The 21,946-nt window shown below is 37.3% G+C and overlaps 1 protein-coding gene across 4 annotated transcripts in view; it reads right to left on the reverse strand.

The window, feature by feature from the left end:
• ATP8B4 (ATPase phospholipid transporting 8B4 (putative)) overlaps positions 1-21,946 on the reverse strand; it is a 243,207-nt gene that overhangs the window by 88,019 nt on the left and 133,242 nt on the right. For all 4 annotated transcript variants that reach the window (XM_025472826.3, XM_025472825.3, XM_025472827.3 and 1 more), the window contains 3 exons: positions 14,435-14,505; positions 10,177-10,259; positions 1,111-1,269 (listed from right to left, as the gene is read on the reverse strand). In XM_025472826.3, the coding sequence (XP_025328611.3) occupies positions 1,111-1,269; positions 10,177-10,259; positions 14,435-14,505 (313 nt within the window). The remainder of the gene's footprint in view (positions 1-1,110; positions 1,270-10,176; positions 10,260-14,434; positions 14,506-21,946) is intronic.

The following is a 21,946-nucleotide window of genomic DNA, read 5'->3' on the forward strand; positions in this document are numbered from 1 at the left end:
GTATAAGCCTAGCTCTTTTCCTTAATGCAAGCAAGCTGGAAATAAAATATGTGATCACAGGTTTATTTCCCTAATGAATAAAAGCATCTGGTGAGAGAATTATGAAAGCAGATTTCTCCCCAGATAAAAGCCCATACACTGCCATACTTCTAGGGATTTCTGAAGTCCTTACAATGGCAATACCCCAAGCAGCAAGAGCCTTGCTAACACCCACAGCTGAGAGTGTTTAGGGAGAATTGGGAGGGCTTTTCTAGGTTTGGAACACTTCTGAGTCTTTAATAAACATTCGTTGTTGTTGAGGAAAGTCAGTTAAGAAAAACATTCCAATTTTGATTGCACATATAGTCAACAGACCCAAAAACACATCTTAATTTGGTGTCATAATAGACAGGATTTTTAAAAATCAAGGGCTGGCAATTGAAGCCATGAGTACAATTTGAGTGGCTTTATGTAATGGAGCTACTGTAAGCTTCTCAAGCAGGAGAATGCCACTTTGGGCCTGTAAAGTAGAGGCAGGAAAAATAGCTAGCAGGAACAGTAAGAGGCACCCTCCCCTCCTCCCAACCTCCTTCCCCGACCTCTGTCATGCACAGGGTTTCTAGGACCCACTGTCCTGCTGACAAACAGTAGAAGTTACAGAGTATAAACAGAAGATTGCAGGATCTCCAAGAAAGCTCTTTCAAAAGGATTGCCTGACCCCTGTAAACTACAAAATTAATAGCGGAGCAGGGTTAGGGGTGGGGCTTTCTTTCACATTCTTCCCCTACTTTAAAGGAAGGTTAGTTAATACATACAATGATGGGAATGATGGAGATGAAGTTAAAGAAAAAGAAATTAAACAGTATCTAGCTAGCATCCACTGAGCAATTAAAGCACAAGCAACCCTTAAGAATAAGTTCATGATGGCAGTGTTTCCTCACAGGGGCCAGGAGGGGCGAGTGCTCCCCCAAACTATTTCCAGAGCAGTGGTGCTGCCCTCTGCAGTCAACTCAGATCAGTACCTCAGTGGAGCAAAAGAACCATCGTCATCCAACCTAGAGAGGTACAAACTGCCCATGCACAACTCAGGACAAGGATGCCCCATAACCGACCCAGGGCAGTCAACTGTACCTGCAAAAATAACCATTCCAAAACACCAACTGGTGTTCCTCAGAATGCAGCCCCTTAGGATTATATTCTCATTGTTGAGGGAGTGCTTGCTGTCCTTCCAGGAGAGAACTCCCATGAATTTATCTAATTTGTTGTTAGGCGCCTCACAGACAACAATTCCTGTAAAATAAAAAATAAAAAATAAATGAAAATCGGTTTGTGACTCACCTCAAACTCTCTTTAGCAGTCCACCATACTGTGTTACCACCTTCCTTCTAATACACAGGATATTTTTCCTTCTCTTTTAGACAGAACAATGTTATGTATACAAGACTGTGTTAGGAAAAATAAGCTTGGGGGGCGGTACAAAGATGGAAATCTATCAAGTGTTTTAAACACAGCTTCCTGCACTTTCCAAATAAGAATAGAAACCTTGAAAGCCATGGATTTTTTTCCTTAAATAAAAATCACTCATCTCTACATCTAGTTTGTAATAATGATTTCTGAAAAGATAAAGCAGAGACTGTCCTAAAAGTTTTTCTTCCTCGGTCTCTCTTTTCTTACTATGAACTTTCATACATATTAAGATGGCATACTTCCAGTTTCACAACCAAAGTTAATCAGGTCTTTCTAGTCTCATAATCAGAATTTCGGAGGTCCTACTATGTCCCACCCCCCAAGAAACCTGGGCCACATTTGCTACATGTGCCCGAGAATGCATGTGATTCCTTTCAGCTGTTCTATGCTTCTTATCTTGATTGGATGCAGAGTTCTGGGGACTCTCAAAGCTACCATGTAATTTGTCCCAACCTGGCCAGAAGACATTTCTAGTTTTTTTTAATTACAGGCCCATTCCAGACTAAGGGTGTGCCCATTCCAAATCAATAAATCAATTCGTTCCATTATTTCAATAAGAAAATACACTCTCAGGGTGGGGGTTCTTTTGACAGAAAAAGAAACCAGAAATAATTTTGCAGAGACCTGTCACAAGATACAGCTATTAGATTAAATGCACTTGTATTACAAATGGTTGGGGTTAAATTTTTATAAGAAATGAGTACCAAGACTTGAAAGACAGAGGGAGAGAAAAAGGAAAAAAGGGAAGGAATAAAAAAGCAAGGTAGTGAGTAGATCCAAATGGGCTCAAACCCAAGTCAGGAGTGAGAATAGCACCTCTCAAGAACAATAAAAATACATGGATTTAATCAAAGCCAAAATGGTAGGTTGGAACATACAAAATGGCATTTGAAAAATTAAAAAGGAAGTCTTCAGCACTGACTGAAGAGAGACCAGCCTAGCCTAGAGACGCTCTGTCATTCTCTGTCACACCACTCACTGAGCACCTGAACTCAGGCTTCTCACATAGACGCCCTTCCTTCCTACCATGATATCTTTTCCTCATAAAACACTTAGAGGTGACATCAACCAATTTTCACATGGCCTGATCACTCCTGACCAACCAGATTACTAAGATTGGATCTTGCATGAAAAACACAAAAACAAAAGCCAGAAAGGAGTGAGGGACTCTCTCAGGACTGCTTTTTCCAAATTCCATTTTCATTTCCCCCATTATAACAAAAGTGCTGCATAAACAGCCCCCACTCTTGTATTCATTGGCAGCTTCCCAGACATCCACTACTAAATGAGAGTGCTGGCAGGAGAATGTGTGCAAGGCCAGATAACCTGTACAAAGTCATTTTTTTTAATATGAAGAGAAGATGTGACTAAATTCTGGTTGCTCTCATTATGACCTATCACTAAAATTAAAAAGTAAATTAAGACTGATTTCAGCTGGCCCAAGTTGTTTGGACAATTAAGTTGTGGAAAAGGGGATTTTTTTCTAAATTCTAAGAATTTAGTATTTTTTCTTATCTCTTTACCAATAATTTTCATTCCTAAATTTTAGAGAAACTTGATTGAGAATCACCACCAAAATCTACATAAAACATCAGGTTGATAGCAACCCTTAAGGCTTATTCCAGTTTCTGGATCCAAGACTCAATTTCTCAAGTCTTCGAAGTTGGCCACCAAAAAATAAATAAATAAATAAAACTGTGTTTTGGGCAAAAACAACATGATACACAGTCCCTGCCAAAAGGAACATAAAAAACAGGCTCATTCGGTCATTTTTATTGTCGCAAACAAAAACTGACATGGAGACAAATACAGCCTTGAACATGTTGGCTCACTCCTCCCTAGCCCCAAGGCTCATCCACTTCTGGCCTGACACCAAGGGTGTGGTTCTAGACAGGGACAGACAGTAGGGCCAAGGGGTTCTGCCTTAGTTCTTAGAGGCTAAACCCCAATTCAGCCTTTCTCAAAGAGTGTGGTCCCACTGATTTAAGTACTAAATACAGACCCTGGTCAAAACAAAATGAAGGGAACAAAGCCAAACTATATTTTTTGTCTTCAAAAGTGCTCAGCTTCCCCTTTCTTAGCCTTGTTAGCATCAAACACAAGCTTCCAAACTTTCTTCCCTTTCCCAAAAAAAGATGACTAGTTTCCTCTGAAGGGAGCACTGTATTCATTTCTGTATCCCCATAACCTACCATACCTACATAATAGGATCTTAATACATATTTGTTGGAGAGTTAGAAAAAAATTCATATGGTTTCAAAAGAGAGGTTGGGAAATGAGATGAGTACTAGAGTAGATCTAAGATGAATGAAAGAATTGGGTATGTGTCCCTGGTAATAATGATAAAGAGGATTGGGAGACCCAATAGCCTAGCCCCCATGGGGGGCTTAGTTTGGCCTAAAGAGATACAAATAGATCTGAGAACACCGGGGGAAAGTGGGAAGCTTAAAGCACATTAAAAGCAACCAAATATATACCCTAGCCATAAAGTATAGTACAGCAAAATTTTAGGACCCTTCTTCCTTTTGCTAATAGTATCAGAGAAAAGTTAGAGACAGTAAACAGTTTGAAAATTAATGAGAAAACAGTTTAAGAAAAATAGCATTTTCTCTTAGATAGTTGTTCACTGAAAATATGTTTAAAGCACAAAGTTATGTTTAATAGGCAACAAAACAACTGGGAAAAATCATGTCAATAATGAAATAGAAATATAATCAAATTAGCTAGTTTCATTTCTTCACCCCTCTGAAAAGAACAGGCATGAAAGCACACAGCAATTCACCCACTTCACAATCACACAGAAATATTCTAGGGCCAACCTAGACAAAATCCACAAGATGTCATTCTCAACCTTCCTCAGCACTTGAAACGGAGTCCTCAGGGTTGTCAGTTAATTGCCAGCCTAATAACCTTCTTGAACTAAAGTGTTTATCTCAAAGTAGAAATCTATAGTTTATCATGAAAATGAAACTCAGTACCCAATACTCCATGATTTTCCATAGAAGTTGGCTTTATTTTTTATGTCTATTATTATTCAAAATATCTCTTGACTATCTGCACTGCAACTCTTTAATAAGGTAAATTATGCACTGAATAAGACATCATCATTGCCATTCAAGAGTTTCTCCAGCCAAGAGTTTCTAAGTTTATAGAAGACTGCCCACTATTATTGCTCTGATAATGTGATACTTTTTTTTTCTTAGAAAGAAGTGTATCACCTATTTTCTAAAGACTCTTCGTTCTTCAACCTTCAAACCTCAGCCACTCAGCATCACTATCATAATAGTTATATAAATAACCAGAAGTAAAGAGGGAAGTTATTGGTTGGGCTGTGCTTCTGTCCAGGTGAATGGGAAATTATCTAGTAAGTAAAAAAAAATCATAAGATACTAACCAAGCCTTTATTTTTTAATTAAAAAGAGATGCTTGTTTCTGTGTGTTTTAATTACACACATGCTATTCTTTAGAAAGAACCACAAAATACACAAAGATTCTTGAAATTTAGAGTCAACCTTTCCCTGGTTCAGAACTCAGTATTAACAATCATACAAAATATGTAAACTTGTCATAAGTTGCAAAAAAACAGATCTCAGTCCAGTCAGTAACAATATGCAACAGATTCTTAAGCACATTTGGACAATTTACATCTAGGGCATAAAAATGTCCAGTTTACAAATGTATAATTGACAACTATCTCCAGTTACTTATTTATAAAAAGCTTTTCAATTCCTATAAGACTTTAACATAAAAAATCAAGGCCCACTCTATATTTATACTTGCTATAATATTAGATCAAATTATTTTTTCTTATAAAATTCAATATATATCAATTATTTTCTGATGTTTGAAATGTATGAAAATATTTATATGAGAAATTTTAAAATAAATTTACCTACCAAAATTCAACACTGTTTTGCATGTACTGTTCTCTGTGTTTGGCCAACTCTTCCATAAACTCTTGTCAGGGATCCTGACATTCAAGATCACTGAGAACGTTGCTGCTTTTTAAAAATGTGATGATGTCATCTGAGTTCTGGATCAATTCGATCTCTGGTAATTAATTTTGTACCTTTAGATTTAGAGTATTCTTAAAATTTATTTCTTATCCTTATCAGGAACTAAGCTGTCATGCTAATTCCCCTACCTCTCCAATGCTGAATTTCTGCTTATGGTTTACAGCCTCTTGTGGCCTTCCATAGAATAGGCTTTGCCAGCAGTCTTGAGTTCATATTCTGGCTCCTCCACTTATTAATCATGTAGAATTGGAAAAAGTACTCAACTTATTTGAGTCTCAGATTCCTTCCCCATAAATTGCAGGCAATAATAATCTCTTCCTCTCAGGGCTGTAAGGATTTAATAAGATAATGTAGCTACTTAGCACAGTACCTCATGGCAACATCATGGTTAAGGCCTGAGAACTTTAGGGCCCTTATCTAATTAAAGGCTTCTTTGGGAATGTGCACTTGCTCAAGTCTATCTTCTCTTGGGCTATAAGCTCTATGAAAGCAAGGCTCAAATCTGTCTTCTCTGCTGAGCTATAAGTTCTATGAAACCACTGTATCTGTAGGCTTAACAAATCTCTTGTCATTGTCTTCAATATACATTTACAGGTGACTGAGTGAATGAATGAAAGAAAAGAATGAATGAGAGTTTGTGCCATGCCTAAAGAGACCACTAGCAAGACACTGTCTGTGGGTTTGGGTCCAGAAGTAGGAAGGCAGGGAGACTTACAAGGGATATCCTAAGGCCCTAGCCATCTCAGTTTTGAGCCTTGGTGTCCCCAGTGTCCCTCAAGTCTTCAAATACTCAGAAGATGTGCACATATGATTCAAAGACAAAAACTGTAGCTTGGTGCGAGACAATATTTTGGCCAAGTCTCAGAAGACAAACCACATAGTAACTAGAAGTAAAAATAATATCATACCCAGATTTGCCCAGAAGTCACAAGCTAAAGGATATACTTAGCCCAGACAGAGCATGGGAAAGGGCGTTCCTCACATGTCTGTCTCATCTATTAGACTATGCCGCAGCTAGTCAGGGCATTTCCAAATGTACACAATGTTGATATCATGCTTTTAGTTTAAACTAAAGGATGCAAAATGTGGCTTTAATTCCCATGACTCAAGGAACTTTTTTCTATTCGCCAGAGGAAAACTTGAAATCTATTGATAGCCACTACGACAAAGGTAGACAGAAGACAAAAAAAAAAAAAAAAAAAAAAAAGGAGGGGGGGGCCGGGTAGAAAAAGAATGGAGAAGCAAAAGGATCACAAGAAACTAGATAATTCACATGGGGATATCTTATAATCCTACGTACTTTGTACTGCATCTTGTCCCTTGGAGATGCTTAATAAATAGACTTCATAAGCTAACTAATATGGAGACACTGATGGAAAGAGAAAAGATGCATTAGAGAAAAAGAGATAATGCATGTAGAGAGTTAACATAAGTAAGTTAACATAAAGACTTGAATAGGAAGAGGGAAACAGGTTAGTAAGAAAGAATGCCAAAGGGAGAAAAGGAAGGAGAGAAACAGTGGAATGGGTAGAGAAATGTGTGTATATAGTACATAGTATGTGACTATGTGTGTTAGAGAGTCAGGAAGACACTGAAATGAATGTGTCTAAACTAGGGCTTGAAAGCAAGAGCATTCATGGGAAGAATTTAGTGTTTATTAACTGTCCCAACCCTTTCAAGACTTTCCATACCACATCTTGCATCACCCTCCTGGGCTTTAAATTTGGCTCCTAACAGGGAAATCTAATTTGTATATTGTTTCTAATTTATTTCCCCTTAATCCCTCTATTTATTCCAAGATGCTTTCTTGGAAATGGGAAATCATATTTCAATAAACCTAAACCCCTAAAATACCATATTGCCTTAAACTTTAAGGTAGATTGAAATTCAAACCAAAATTTAAAAATAAAAGAGTAAATTAAGCAAAAATCTGGTTCTTAGCCCAGAAGTGTACCAGCCTTACGAATTTGGCATTATATGTTCTCTGAGAAATAGCTGCAGTTTAAGTATAAATGATTGAAAAAAGAGAGAGAAACTGGTGTTGCCTTTATTTAAGAAAATAAAGATTTGGTGCATTACCTATGTTCTGTGAAACAAATTCAAGCTACATCTAATAATAATTACTAAACTTTAAAAATAAATTGTATGAGGTATGTAAAAAGACTGTTTTTATATATAAGCAAATTCCTTACCTTTCAAGATACCCCATCTGTGAGAAAGGAACTGCTTTAAATGAGGAAATGTTTTCTTGCTTCAGCCTAAGCAGCAATACTTGAGTTAGCTTAAATTTTGGACTAGTGTTAAATTTTGTTTAAAAAGGGATTCTGAAATAAATACATAAAACCAGCACACCAGATGATACCTCTCTCAGTCACCTGCCCTCCAGGAAGAGACCCAGAACTCTTGCTTTATCTTGCAAGTTCCCACCAGGAAGCTTCTGTCTCACCCCATCCTTCCACCTATCATTCCCAATCCCTCTACCTTAGGCCCCTCCTTTGCTCTTTCCTATCTTTCTGGGGCCTGATGTTGACCCTGCCCCTTAATCTCTGGCATTTGCAACCATTTATTCACACACTGAACAAGTATTTATTGCCAACTAGATGGTAGGCATTGTTCTAGGAACTTGCTATAGATCAGTGAGCAAAACAAAGATCCCTGTGCAGTTTACATTGCAACAAGTAGAGATGGACAATATATAATAAACTTAGAAAACAAGTAAGCTATAAAGTATGCCAGATATGTGCCATGAGAAAAAGAAAAAGCTGAACAGGGGAGAAGGGATTGAGAGTAAGAACATCCATACCCTGAGAAGGTGGATTCTTGGCTACATTCCTGCAGTTGCATGTAAGAATCAACATAATCCAGCCCAGCTCTTGATATACTATCCTTCATTGACCTATTATCAGAGTTCTTGGAGAGTATCGTAGACAGGTATGCTTATTATTTCCCAGCCTCCCTTGAAATTAGGCCAGGCCCGTGTAGCTCATGCTGGCCAGTAAAATGTGAATGGAAGAAGTAGTTAAAAGTAAGTGTGTCCCTTTCACCTAATGGTTGCTTTAGTGTGGCAACCTTAGAGGCCATTATTCGAGGCACCATGGCTCTAAGATGGAGAAAGCCACCTGACCTACATCAGAATGTGACATGAGTAAGAAATAAACTTCTAATATTTACACCACTAAGATTTCAGGGTTGTCTGAACTGAATCACAGTATCACATATTGGCTATATGTGTCAATATCTGTAAAAGAACATGAACTGGGTAATTATAACAATCATTTTCTGCTTTTTTTTATGGACAATAAAACTAAAAAGCATGAATTTTTACTTCCTCATAGATTGATAGAGGAATAAAGGCATAATTCTTTCAGAAAGAAATGAGCAATGGGAAATTATATTTAGGTTGACCTTTTAGGACTCCATGAATATTCTATGAAATATTTTAAGCAAATATTTTGATTCATCAATACAATTTACTTTTCTTGGATTCATACAATTTAATTTCATTGAAAAAATTACTTAGTAGAAAATGTGTAATTTGTTTTACTCTAATCAAAATATTTCTTGGGCCATTCAAAGTTTCCTAGCTATTCCCTTGACTTAAATCCCAAACTGGAGGAATATCTTTTTCTATAAACATTTACTATAACAGCACTCATTTAAAAAGAGATTAAAATATTAACGGAATTCAGACAGAGTTTATAAGCAAATGCAAAGCACAGACAATATAGACTCTAAGCTGTGCATTGGGGAAATTTTATAATGTAAATTTGTCTGTGCTTTAACTCATGGTATCAGGCTGACCCTTGACCACATTTACTTCAGTGGACTCAGAAGAAAACATTTTGGATGACAGTCTCAAATCCAAAGATTCTTTAATAAATAAAACCAATCTATATGGAAATATTGATATTCAAGGCAGACATGTAAGTGTGTAAAGCAAAAGACAACTGAATAATGGGAGGAAGACCCCAAAGATTCTCCCCTAGCCTGTCATGGTGCCTACAGTCCTACCATTAATGGTTGTTTCCTTTGACTCTTGAAGGATTTTATTTCATTGCCACTTTAACAGAAAAGAACGAGATATAGCTGGAACAGAACAGGCAAAAGAGATGGTTCCCCATGCTGGGGAGAAGGGACTGGATTGAATGGTAAAGGTGGTATAATAAGGGAACTCTGGTCTAAAATAAAGAGCAACTGATTAATAAATCAGAATGTTCTTCCTGAAAACCTACTTTAAAACATTGTGCCAGGCATTATGCAAGATACAGAAATATATGAGGCTGGATTATTGTCTTGCTGAAGTTTGCAAGTCTAGTATTTGAAGGAATTGAGTCTAGTATTTGGTCTTTGTTATGGAGCCAGAGAATGAATGGATGGCTAGACCTAGAGCTAGAAATACAAATGTGGCCTGTGTTCATGCCCAGCAAATCTGCACAGGGCTCCAGAGAGGCCAATGTCAGGCAAGGGAATGGTATTGTGGGACTAGAGGAAATGAGATCTACAGAAGAAATACAGATGAAATGAACAATGAATTTATAAAGCCATTAATCCCTTGATAAACATTTTTATTCTTTAGCGTGAGAAGAAATTACAGGCTTTGATGCCTGAAGAATTTTATTCCACCAAATAAAAGGAAACATGATTTGGATTTCAGATAATTAGTTTGTTATATTACCTTTCAGTTTTGAGGTGTTTGTTTGTTCTAAACACTTACCGTCAAATTTTGCAAGTCTGTTAATGTCTGCTCCAAGTTCCGAGGTAACTGATAGTGCATGGCGGACTTTAAGGTTTGTTTCCCTGTGAAATTAATTGACACGACATGAATTTTTAAATGGAACAGCCCAAGAGCTTTTTACATAAAGTAATCAGGCGGGTGCAGGACATGCAAAATCCAACACAAAAGATTCAACAAACCCCCTTCTTATATCATTCACACTTCAGTAAAATGGACTCGGTAAAGTGGACAGGGATTGGCATGCTCCTAAAAGTTAGCATTCCACCCATGGCACATCTGTATAACAACACAGTGATCTGTTTTGTTATTTGAAAGAACAGAGGACATAATAAATATGGTTTCATTCGAACCTACTCAGACATCATGCATGAGTTACAAAACACATTAGGAATGGGAATGCAGTTGCCAAATAAAGGAGGCCAGTATCACTCTGGAGCCTACCACCTACATAGGAATTTTACTTGTACAAGATGGTCATGGCTAATTTCACTGTAGCTAAAATTTAAATGGGAAAAGGAATACAGCTCTTTCTGATGGAAAATCAAGTCAAAGATCCTGTAAGTCTGGGATCATACAACCAGACAGTAATTCGGCAGGTCACAGTGAGCTGGTCATCTTCTTCCAGGCAGAACCACTTGGACAGATGACCCTAGGGTATTCATGAAATGACCAGTTGTGATGTTTTCATGGCCATTATTCACATCTTGCATATAAGGGCTTGTCATCCCGGTTTTCTCACTGAGCTCAACCTAATTCTCTTCTATTGTAGCTTAACATCATCTGTCAGAGTTCTATCTCTTACATAAGTTTTTAGCAGTAAGTTCATTCAGTCAACAAATATTGATTGAATACATACCATAGTCACCCATGAGGTTCAGTGCTGCCCCACAAGGGTTACTGTTCTCTTGAGGGAAACAAGTGGTAGGTAAAAAGCAAATACCACCATTTGGAAGTACATGACAAACCATGAAATAACTGTATTTAGAGAACCAAGAAGCAGGTGCTTGAGAGGGCATTTAATCTAAACTTCCCGTAAATGAGTTTCACAATGATGTTAAGACAACATGAAATCAATTCAAGGAATACCCCTTGGTGGAATAGATTTCTGCAGAAAACACTAAGTTGGATATATAATTGAAGTTACTTTGCTTTAAAGTAATCTCATGGATCACTCATTGTCAAATCCATCAATTCATAGGATGCAGAAATGCCTTGGGATTGAGATACCCAAGAAGAACTTCAGAATTGAGGCAGAAATTGAGCTGGGCTTAATGGACCAGAGATAGTGGTGTTGAGGCTAAAGAACCAATGTGTCCATTCATTTAAACATACTCTTCAAATAACTGAAATAGTGATCCAGACTAGGCCAGACAGCCCTCATTTCTTAACCTAGCTCTACACATCATATCATTAAGCAAGGTTTATCATCATTGTAGGTTACTTCCTCAGGACTTTCTCCAATATCTCACTTCCATCTTCAGATATGAAACTAAAAGGAAAGAATAATTACATATAGACTTTATTGATTAAAAAAATTTGCACAGACTCTTAATTAATATCTTGTGCCCTACCATATTTTTCTTAATATGCCTCAGTATCTTGACTTCAAACTTCAAAATGATTTTCAGCATAAGAATCAATACAAAAGATCCAGTGTACCCTTTACTCAGTTCCCCCTAATGGTAACATTTGTAAAATTATATCACAATGTCACAATATCACAAATAACACTGACACAATCAAGATGGAGAACATTTCCATCACAAGGATTTCTTAGGTTACCCTCAGTAGACACACCCATTTCCCTGACTCCTCCAACCCATCTTTCACTCCTGGCAACCACTGATTAATGGTTTCTTTCTATAATTTTTCCATTTCAAGAATGTTATATAGGTGGAATCATACAGTATGTGACCTTCGGGGTTTGGCTTTTTTACTCAACATAATTCTCTGAAAAATCATCCAGATTGTTGTATATATCAATAGTTCTTTCTTTTTTTATTTGTTCAATAGTGTTCCACAATATGGATATACCACAGTTTGTTCAACCTGTGAAAGGACATATAAATTGTTTCTAATTTGTGGATGTTACACATTAAGCTGCAATAAACATCTGTATATAAGTTATTGCGTAAACACAAGTCCTCATTTCTGTGAGATAAATGTCCAGAAGTGAAACTGCTGGGCTGTCTGGTAGTTGCATGTTTCATTTTTTGAGAACCTGCCACACTATTTTCCAGAGTGATTATAGTAATTTATATTCCCATCAGCAACGTGTGAGTGATCCTGTTTGTCTACATCCTTGCCAGCATTTGGAGTTGTCACTATTTTTAATTTTAGCTATTCTGATAGGTATGTACTGACATCTCATGTGGCTTGAATTTTAATGTCCCCAACAGCTAATGATGTTGAAAATCTTTTTATGTGCTGATTTGTCATCTGTATGTAATCTCTGGTGAAATGTGCCTTTATATCATTTGCTAATTTTCTAATTGGATTTTGTTCTTAATATTGAGTTTTGACCATTTTTCTTTTTTTTAAGATTTTATTTATTTATTCATGAGACACACAGAGAGAGAGGCAGAGACACAGACAGAGAGAGAAGCAGGCTCCTCGCAGGGAGCCCATTGCAGAACTCGATTCCCAGACCCGGGATCATGCCCTGAGAGGAAGGCAGATGTTCAACAGCTGAGCCACCCAGGCATCCCTTTTGAGAATTTTTCATGCATTCAAGATAAGATCCTTTGTCAGGTAGATGGTTTGCAAGTATTTTCTCCTAGTCTGTTGCTTATTTTTTCATCTTCTTTAACAGGTTCTTTTGCACAACAATTTTTAATTTGAAGTATATTTTACCAAGTTATCTTCTTATGAATTATGCTTTTTGTGTCAAGTCTAAAAACTCTTTGACTAGCCCTAGATCTTAAATATTTTCTCTAAAAGTTTTATACTTTTATGTTCTACATTTGAATTCAATTTCCTTAATGGTTACAGGGCTATTCAAATTGTCTATTTTATATTGAGTGAGTTGTGGTAGTTTGTTTTTTGATGAAGTGGTCTATTTCATCTGGGTTGTTAAATTTATGTGTATAAAGTTGCTTATAGGATTTCCTTATCCTTCCCTTATCTTCAGGATATGTCATAATATCCCCTGGTTCATTCATGATATTGTTATTTTGTGTCTTTTTTTTCTTATTCAGTCTTCCTGAGGTTTATAAATTTATTGATGTTTTCAAAGAATCAGCTCTTTGTTTTGTTGATTGTTCTCTCCTTATTTTTCTGTTTTCAAGTTCATTGATTTCTGCTCTTGTCTTTATCTCCTTTCTTCTGCTTGCTTTGGGTTTATGCTATAATTTTCTAGGTTCTTAAGATGAGATTTTGGATTATTGACTTGAGACTCTTTTCCAAGTATATGCAACTAGTGCCATAAACTTCCCTCCAAGCACTATTTTAGGTTTTGCCCAAACCAAGGGTAGGGTCACATAGGCCAAACTCTATTTGAGTAGGCCAGTAGGACAATGATTTGGGAGGCAGTGGCTAAAACTAGGGGCTTTTTTTGTCAGACTACCAGGTATGAATACTGGCTTCACTTTTGAGAAGTTTAAGGTAAATTACTTAATATCGCTAAGCCTTGTCATCCGTACAATGGGGCTTATATACTACCTATATCAGGATTAAATGATAAAATCCACCTAAGAAATGTAATAGCAAGCATGCAATAAATGTTTTTGTGCCAGACAAATTGAATCCACTGGAGCAGAACTGCTATATTTTCTATAATTAAATCTCCCTGTAAACATTAATGTCAAAATTCCATTTCTTTCTCCTTTCTCCAACTTCATTTCACTCAGTTCCAAAGAATTGCCTTCTAATGTAACATCAGTGCTTCTTTCCTCAGAAACATCAATGCTTTTCTCATTTTCCTTAGAGAATCACATGAAATTTTAAAAAGAAAAAACTAAAACAAAGCCCTTCTAAGGAACCTCAGTGAAGAGTCCTATACAATAAGTCACATAGACATGTTTAATTCACTGTTTTGGAGGGAAAATAAACTCAGGATAAAAGACAGAACTTTCAAAGAACCCACAAAGTACTTAATAAATGGAATTTTCAAGTTAGACTCTTATTTGTTCCAAGAAAATTAAACGAAGAATAAAGTTTAGGTTGAATCCTGTTCTTAAAACTATTACTGCTAAATTAAAAACCAATCTAATTAATTATTCTAAAGTTAATAACTTACCCATCAAGCTCAGCAGTTTCAATATAACAGAGGCTATGTGGCTCACTACTTGATAGGAGAAGGAGATCAGCCTATTTTTAAAAAATCATAAAGAATATATGAAAAGGGAAGACTGGTTGAAAGCCTTCTATGTTGTATCACTCCTACTTATTAATGAACCAGGAAAGCCTTAGGGGGAAAAATAAAAGTGAGAGAGGTAAAATCCTGTTCCACCTCTCTGCTACAAATATGCCCCAAATCAAACCTTCTCTCTACTTCCCTGTTCCTGTTGGGTCCAGCCCTTGAACATTAGAATATAAGCAAGGCCAGGGGATATCATATAAATTAATAGCCACTTCATTTATTTTTTTCTGCAAGAAATATATAAAATTCTACTTTCTTGTCTTGATAATTACTAATGGAAAATATAAAATTTTCCTCAGTAAGTGAGATAATTGGAAATGTTCCTATGTATATAATTTAATTACCTATCATTATCATTTAAGAGTAGGGGCAGGCAAAGCCAATGGGGAAAAGATAGAAGTAAAGGAGGAAAAATTTGAAAACCAAAGAAAAAAATAAGACTGGCAAGGAAAATTTTAAAAGAGAAAAAAAGAAAAAAATTAAAAATGTAAGAGAAAAATGGTGGAGTATAATGAAGGGAAAAGAGAAAATAAAACAGGGTAAGCAAGAGGTAAGAAAGAATAGAAAATGTTCTAAAAGACAGCAAAAAACATTAGTGGATGTTTCACATAAACAAGTAGTGAATCTTTCACAGAGATAAACAAGTAGTCAGTCTTTCACAGAGATGAAATTCTTCATTTGAGCTTCAGAAATGACTTATCACAATTCAGTTTTAGAATATGGCTGCTTCCTATATTGGGGAACTGTTTATTTAAAATTAAAAATTTCATTTTAAAATAAGGGTTTTTACGAAATTCTGAAAGATTTAAGGTCTAAAATTATTAACTAAAATTTTAGCAATTTATTTTGATACAATAACCTATTGTATAGCTCTATTTGAATGTGTCATTCCAAACTATGAAATTTTCTTACCTTTGTTTCTTAAATTATTAGAGCTGTCCTATTCTCAAGTCCTAGAGATTAAATTTAGAATCAATCCACTCATTCCATTGTCTCAAGCTCTTAAATGTACAACTCAAATATAGGTGAGGGGTGTGTATGTGTGTGCACATATGTGTGTCCAGTTTTGACTGAATTGCGATAAAACAGAATTCAAAACAACTCAGTGACAAGACCCTAAATGAATAAATGGGTTTATAAATCAAGACTCTTCTTCAACTCTAACAAAAGAGTTACAGAATCCTGAGGCAGCAAAATTATTTTCTGACTAGTCACAATGTGACTGTGGCAAACCCACTATAGAAAGAACCTGTAGAGTTGTATGCAATTCTTGAGCCAAAATACTACCTACTTTTTATTTATTTATTTATTTATTTATTTATTTATTTATTTATTTATTTATTTATTTAAAAGATTTTATTCATCTATTCATGAGAGACACAGAGAAAGAGAGAGGCAGAGACACAGGCAGAGGGAGAAGCAGGCTCCATGCGTGGAGCCCGACGCGGGACTCAATCTCGGAACTCCAGGATCACGCCCTAGGCCGAAGGCAGGTACTAAACCACTGAGCCACCCAGAGATCCCCCTACTTTGATTTTAAAGAGAAAAAAATGTTTTCAAAAATTCACCTTGGCCTTACTTCTCACATTTAAATTTCAGTTACTATGACAGCAGTACAGCTTCATGTTCTATGAGCCTATGACTCCTCTGAACTCAATAGGATCATTTTAAACAAAATCCAAAATTCTCTAATTCTTATCATCTCTGATTGAAAATAGTTACGAAGTACAGAAAAGGATCCCAATTTATACCTAGAGTTGCTTTTCTTCTAAACTCTACACAGTAATGATTTGATGTTACTATTTACTATTGAGCTTAGCTGCTTAACACTTTTGGTAGACGAAGGAAGGATTTGTTGTCTGCTGTTCGCTCAGAACATGTGACTGAGGCACCATCACCACTTGGTGACTAGACTCTCTCCTAAGTAGTAATTTAACTTACTAGAGACGGCTACTGAGAACTGCAAAACCCCCAAGTTCTGAGCTAACTCCTCCTGCCTTGTCTACCCCCTGGGAACCTGAGACTTCTACCTTCCTAACCTCAACCTTCCCCACCTCTTCCTGTCCCCTCTGTTGTCATCTTTTTCATTGATGTCCTCCAAACCTTGCTCCTGTTTCTCTACTTCTTGATCTCTGTCCTGCACTCTCCTCATTCATCCCCATTCTCCCTGCCCCACTGCTGAGCTTTGACATTCTTTGCTAACACCTCCCCTTCACAGTTTTTAATTCATTACAGTTGAGAAGGAAGTGTAAAAGGGCAGGACCAATAGGGGCATCCAGAGAAATAAGGGGTCACCCACACATCATCATGCAGTGCTCCTATTTCCAGGTCCACTCAGTAAGAATTCTAAAAAGAAAATTATGAGAGAGATGAAGTAGGGAAAGAGAGCCATGTTAGTCCCTGATCATCATCCTTTTGTCAGAGATTCTGTGGCTGGAGTGCAGCAACATATGGGTGGTCTTACAGCCCCACCAGCCCCATGACTCTGGGAGCCCCAGATCAGGCCTCCTCAAGCTGACACTTTCAGTATGTCTCAGGGTACCCAATCCCTAGTCGACCCAGAAACCTATGTTTGAGTTGTAGGGGTTTATAATACTGGTATTTAGTGAGGGCTTACAATGTGCATGGCACTATCCTAAGAGCTTTAGGTGCAATATTTTATTTAACTACCACAGAAGTCCTATAGTGTATGTTCTATTGTTATCTCCACTTTACAGACGAGCAAAGTGAGGCCCAGAGAGGTTCAGTAACTTGTTTGAGGCCACATAGTAAGTGATATATCAGGATATGAATCCAGGCAATCTAAGGCATATACAGCTGGAATATAAAAATGAATTCGTTCAAGGATTTCACAGTTTAGTAAAGGCAGAATATGATAAGAGTCCTAAAAGTCTTATTTCCAAAGTGCTATGGGAGAAGTACAAATGAGGAATAGTACCTCAGAGTGGTAGCTGGACAAAGAGCTTCATGGAAGACTCTGGATGGTATGAAGCGCAGGTCCCCTTAGGCAGAGACATGAGCAAGAGTTAAGAACAGGGAAAAGAAAGCACCATTACTGGAACTCACAAATGGGCTGGGAAACCAGTCATTAATTCCAACCAGAACCATTTTCTTCAGACATCCTTTGTACTTTCTTCTGTCAATTATTCTCAGTGCCCTGCCAGGAAAAGTTCAACTATGTCCCCCAAAAATGAAGCAGTGTTCTCCAACACAATGCCCTTTCCTCCACATCCACAGACAGCAATTGCTTCATAAAAACCTAAAACAAATATTTCAATCAGATGAAGCTTGAAAAGAATCCATTGAACATCTTTAAGGTTTCACAACCAACACTAACTTCGTAGGTTTATTAGGCATAATTAATGTTCACATTATTTTTGCAAATAAAGCAAAATCTCAGGTGATGATAATAGCTAAAAACTGTACAATTATTTTTTTTGTCTTTCAAAAGCTTTATTTTTTTAAGTGTCCAGGACTTTATTATTTATTTATTTTTTTATTAGAGTTCAATTTGCTAACATAGAGCATATCACCCAGTGCTCATCCCACCAAGTGCCCCCTTCAGTGCCCGTCACCCAATCACCCCATCCCCCCAACACCTCCCTTTCCACTACCCCTTGTTCATTTCCCAGAGTTAGGAGTCTCTCATGTTCTGTGACCCTCACTGATACTTTCCACTCATTTTCTCTCCTTTCCCCTTTATTCCATTTCACTATTTTTTATATTCCCAGAATGAATGAGACCATATAATGTTTGTCCTTCTTGATTGACTTGCTTCACTCAGCATAATACCCTCCAGTTCCACACAAGTTGAAGCAAATGGTGGGTATTTGTCATTTCTAACGGCTGAGTAATGTTTCATTCCATACATAGACCACACCTTCTTTATCCATTCATCTTTCGATGGACTCCGAGGCTGCTACCACAGTTTGGCTATTGTGGACATTGCTGCTATAAACATCGGGGTGCAGGTGTCCCGGCCTTTCACTGCATCTGTATCTTTGGTGTAAATCCCCAGCAGTGCAATTGCTGGGTCATAGAGAAGTTCTATTTTTAACTCTTTCAAGAACCTCCACACAGTTTTCCAGAGTGGCTGCACCAGTTCACATTCCCACCAACAGTGCGAGAGGACTCCCCTGTCTCCACATCCTCTCCAACATTTGTTGTTTCCTGCCTTGTTAATGTGCCCCATTCTCACCGGTGTGAGGTGGTATCTCATTGAGGTTTTGATTAGTATTTCCCTGATGGCAAGTGATGCGGAGCATTTTCTCATGTGCATGTTGGCCATGTCTATGTCTTCCTCTGTGAGATTTCTCTTCATGTCTTTCGCCCATTTCATGATTGGATTGTTTGTTTCTTTGGTGTTGAGTTTAATAAGTTCTTTATAGATCTTGGAAACTAGCCCTTTATCTGATATGTCATTTGCAAATATCTTCTCCCATTCTGTAGGTTGTCTTTTAGTTTTGTTGACTGTATCCTTTGCTGTGCAAAAGCTTCTTATCTTGATGAAGTCTCAATAGTTCATTTTTGCTTTTGTTTCCCTTGCTTTCATGGATATATCTTGCAAGAAGTTGCTGTGGCCAAGTTCAAAAAGGGTGTTGCCTGTGTTCTCCTCTAGGATTTTGATGGATTCTTGTCTCACATTTAGATCTTTCATCCATTTTGAGTTTATCTTCGTGTATGCTGCAAGAGAGTGGTCCAGTTTCATTCTTCTGCATGTGGATGTCCAATTTTCTCAGCACCATTTATTGAAGAAACGGTCCTTTTTCCAGTGGATAGTCTTTCCTCCTTTGTCGAATATTAGTTGGCCATAAAGTTGAGGGCCCATTTCTGGGTTCTCTATTCTGTTCCATTGATCTATGTATCTGTTTCTGTGCCAGTACCACACTGTCTTGATGATCACAGCTTTGTAGTACAACCCGAAATCTGGCATTGTGATGCCCCCTATGGTTTTCTTTTTTAATATTCCCCTGGATATTTGGGGTCTTTTCTGATTCCACACAAATCTTAAGATGATTTGTTCCAAATCTCTGAAGAAAGTCCATGGTATTTTCACAGGGATTGCATTAAATGTGTAAACTGTCCTGGGTAACATTGACATTTTCACAATATTAATTCTGCCAATCCATGCGCATGGAGTATTTTTCCATCTCTTTGGTCTTTTGCAATTTCTTTCAGAAGTGTTCTGTAGTTTTTAGGGTATAGATCCTTTACCTCTTTGGTTAGGTTTATTCCTAGGTATCTTATGCTTTTGGGAGCAATTGTAAATGGGATTGACTCCTTAATTTCTCTTTCTTCAGTCTCATTGTTAGTGTATAGAAATGCCACTGACTTCTGGGTATTGATTTTGTATCCTGCCACACTGTCGAATTGCTGTATGAGTTCCAGCAACCCTGGGGTGGAGGCTTTTGGATTTTCTAGGTACAGTATCATGTCATCTGCAAAGAGGAAGAGTTTGACTTCTTCTTTGCCAATTTGAATGCCTTTTATTTCTTTTTGTTGCCTGATTGCTGAGGCTAGGGCTTCTAGTACTATGCAAAATAGCAGTGGTGAGAGTGGACATCCCTGTCTTGTTCCTGATCTTAGGGGAAAGGCTCCGAGTGCTTCCTCATTGAGAGTGATATTTGCTGTGAGCTTTTCGTAGATGGCTTTTAAGATGCTGAGGAATGTTCCCTCTATCCCTACACTCTGAAGAATTTTGATCAGGAATGGATGCTGTACTTTGTCAAATGCTTTCTCTGCATCTACGAGAGGATCATATGATTCTTGTGTTTCCTCTTGTTGATATGATGCATCACATTGGTTGCTTTATGAGTGTTGAACCAGCCTTGCATCCCGGGGATGAATACCACTTGGTCATGCTGAATAATCTTCTTAATGTACTGTTGGATCCTATTGGCTAGTGTCTTGTTGAGAATTTTTGCATCTGTGTTCATCAGGGGTATCGGTCTGTAATTCTCCTTTTTGGTGGGGTCTTTGTCTGGTTTTGGAATTAAGGTGATGCTGGCCTCATAGAATGAGTTTGGAAGTACTCCATCCCTTTCTATCTTTCTGAACAGCTTTAGTAGAATAGGTATGGTTTCTTCTTTAAACGTTTGATAGAATTCCCCTGGGAAGCCATCTGGCCCTGGACTTTTGTGTCTTGGGAAGTTTTTGATGACTGCTTCAATGTCCTCCCTGGTAATCAGCCTGTTCAGGTTTTCTATTTCTTCCTGTTCCAGTTTTGGTAGTTTGTGGCTTTCCAGAAATGCATCCATTTCTTCTAGATTGCCTAATTTATTGGCATATAGCTGCTCATAATATGTTTTTAAAATCATTTGTATTTCCTTGGTATTGGTGGTGATTTCTCCTTTTTCATTCGTGATTTTATTAGAGTCTTTTTTGTTTTTAATAAGGCTGGCTAATGATTTATCTATCTTATTAATTCTTTCAAAGAACCAACTCCTAGTTTTGTTGATCTGTTCCACAGTTCTTCTGGTTTCTATTTCATTGAGTTCTGCTTGAATCTTTATTAAGGTCTCTTAGACTGTCTTCTTCCTATGGGTGTAGGTTTTATTTGTTGTCTTTCTCCAGTTCCTTTAGGTGCAAGGTTAGCTTGTATATTTGAGTTTTTTCCAGTTTTTTGAGGGATGCTTGTATTGTGATGTATTTCCCTCTCAGGACTGCTTTTGCTGTATCCCAAAGATTTTGAATGGTTGTATCTTCATTCTCATTAGTTTCCATGAATCTTTTAAATTCTTCTCTAATTTCCTGGTTGACCCTTTCATCTTTTAGCAGGATGGTCTTTAAGCTCCACCTGTTTGAATTTCTTCCAAATTTCTTCTTGTGATTGAGTTCTAGTTTCAAAGCATTGTGGTCTGAAAATATGCAGAGGACAATCCCAATCTTTTGGTATCGGTTAAGACCTGATTTGTGACCCAGTCAGTATGTGGTCTCTTCTGGAGAAAGTTCCATGTGCACTTGAGAAGAATGTGTATTCAGTTGCGTTTGGTTGTAAAGTTCTGTAAACATCTGTGAAATCCATCTGGTCCCGTGTATCATTTAAAGCTCTTGTTTCTTTGGAGACGTTGTGCTTAGAAGATCTGTCATTTACAGAAAGTGCTGCATTGAGGTCTCCCCGTATTAGTGTATTATTACCTAAGTATGTCTTAACTTTGGTTATTAATTGATTGATATACTTGGCAGCTCCCACATTAGGGGCATCAATATTCATGATTGTTAGGTCCTCTTGTTAGGTCGATCCTTTAAGTATGATATAGTGTCCCTCTTCATCTCTCACTACAGTCTTTGGGATAAACTTTAATGTATCTGATATGAGGATGGCTACCCCTGCTTTCTTTTGAGGACCACTTGAATGGTAAATGGTTCTCCAACTTTTTATTTTCAGGC

This window comes from Canis lupus, chromosome 30 (assembly GCF_003254725.2).
Source record: "Canis lupus dingo isolate Sandy chromosome 30, ASM325472v2, whole genome shotgun sequence".
Taxonomy (NCBI): domain Eukaryota; kingdom Metazoa; phylum Chordata; class Mammalia; order Carnivora; family Canidae; genus Canis; species Canis lupus.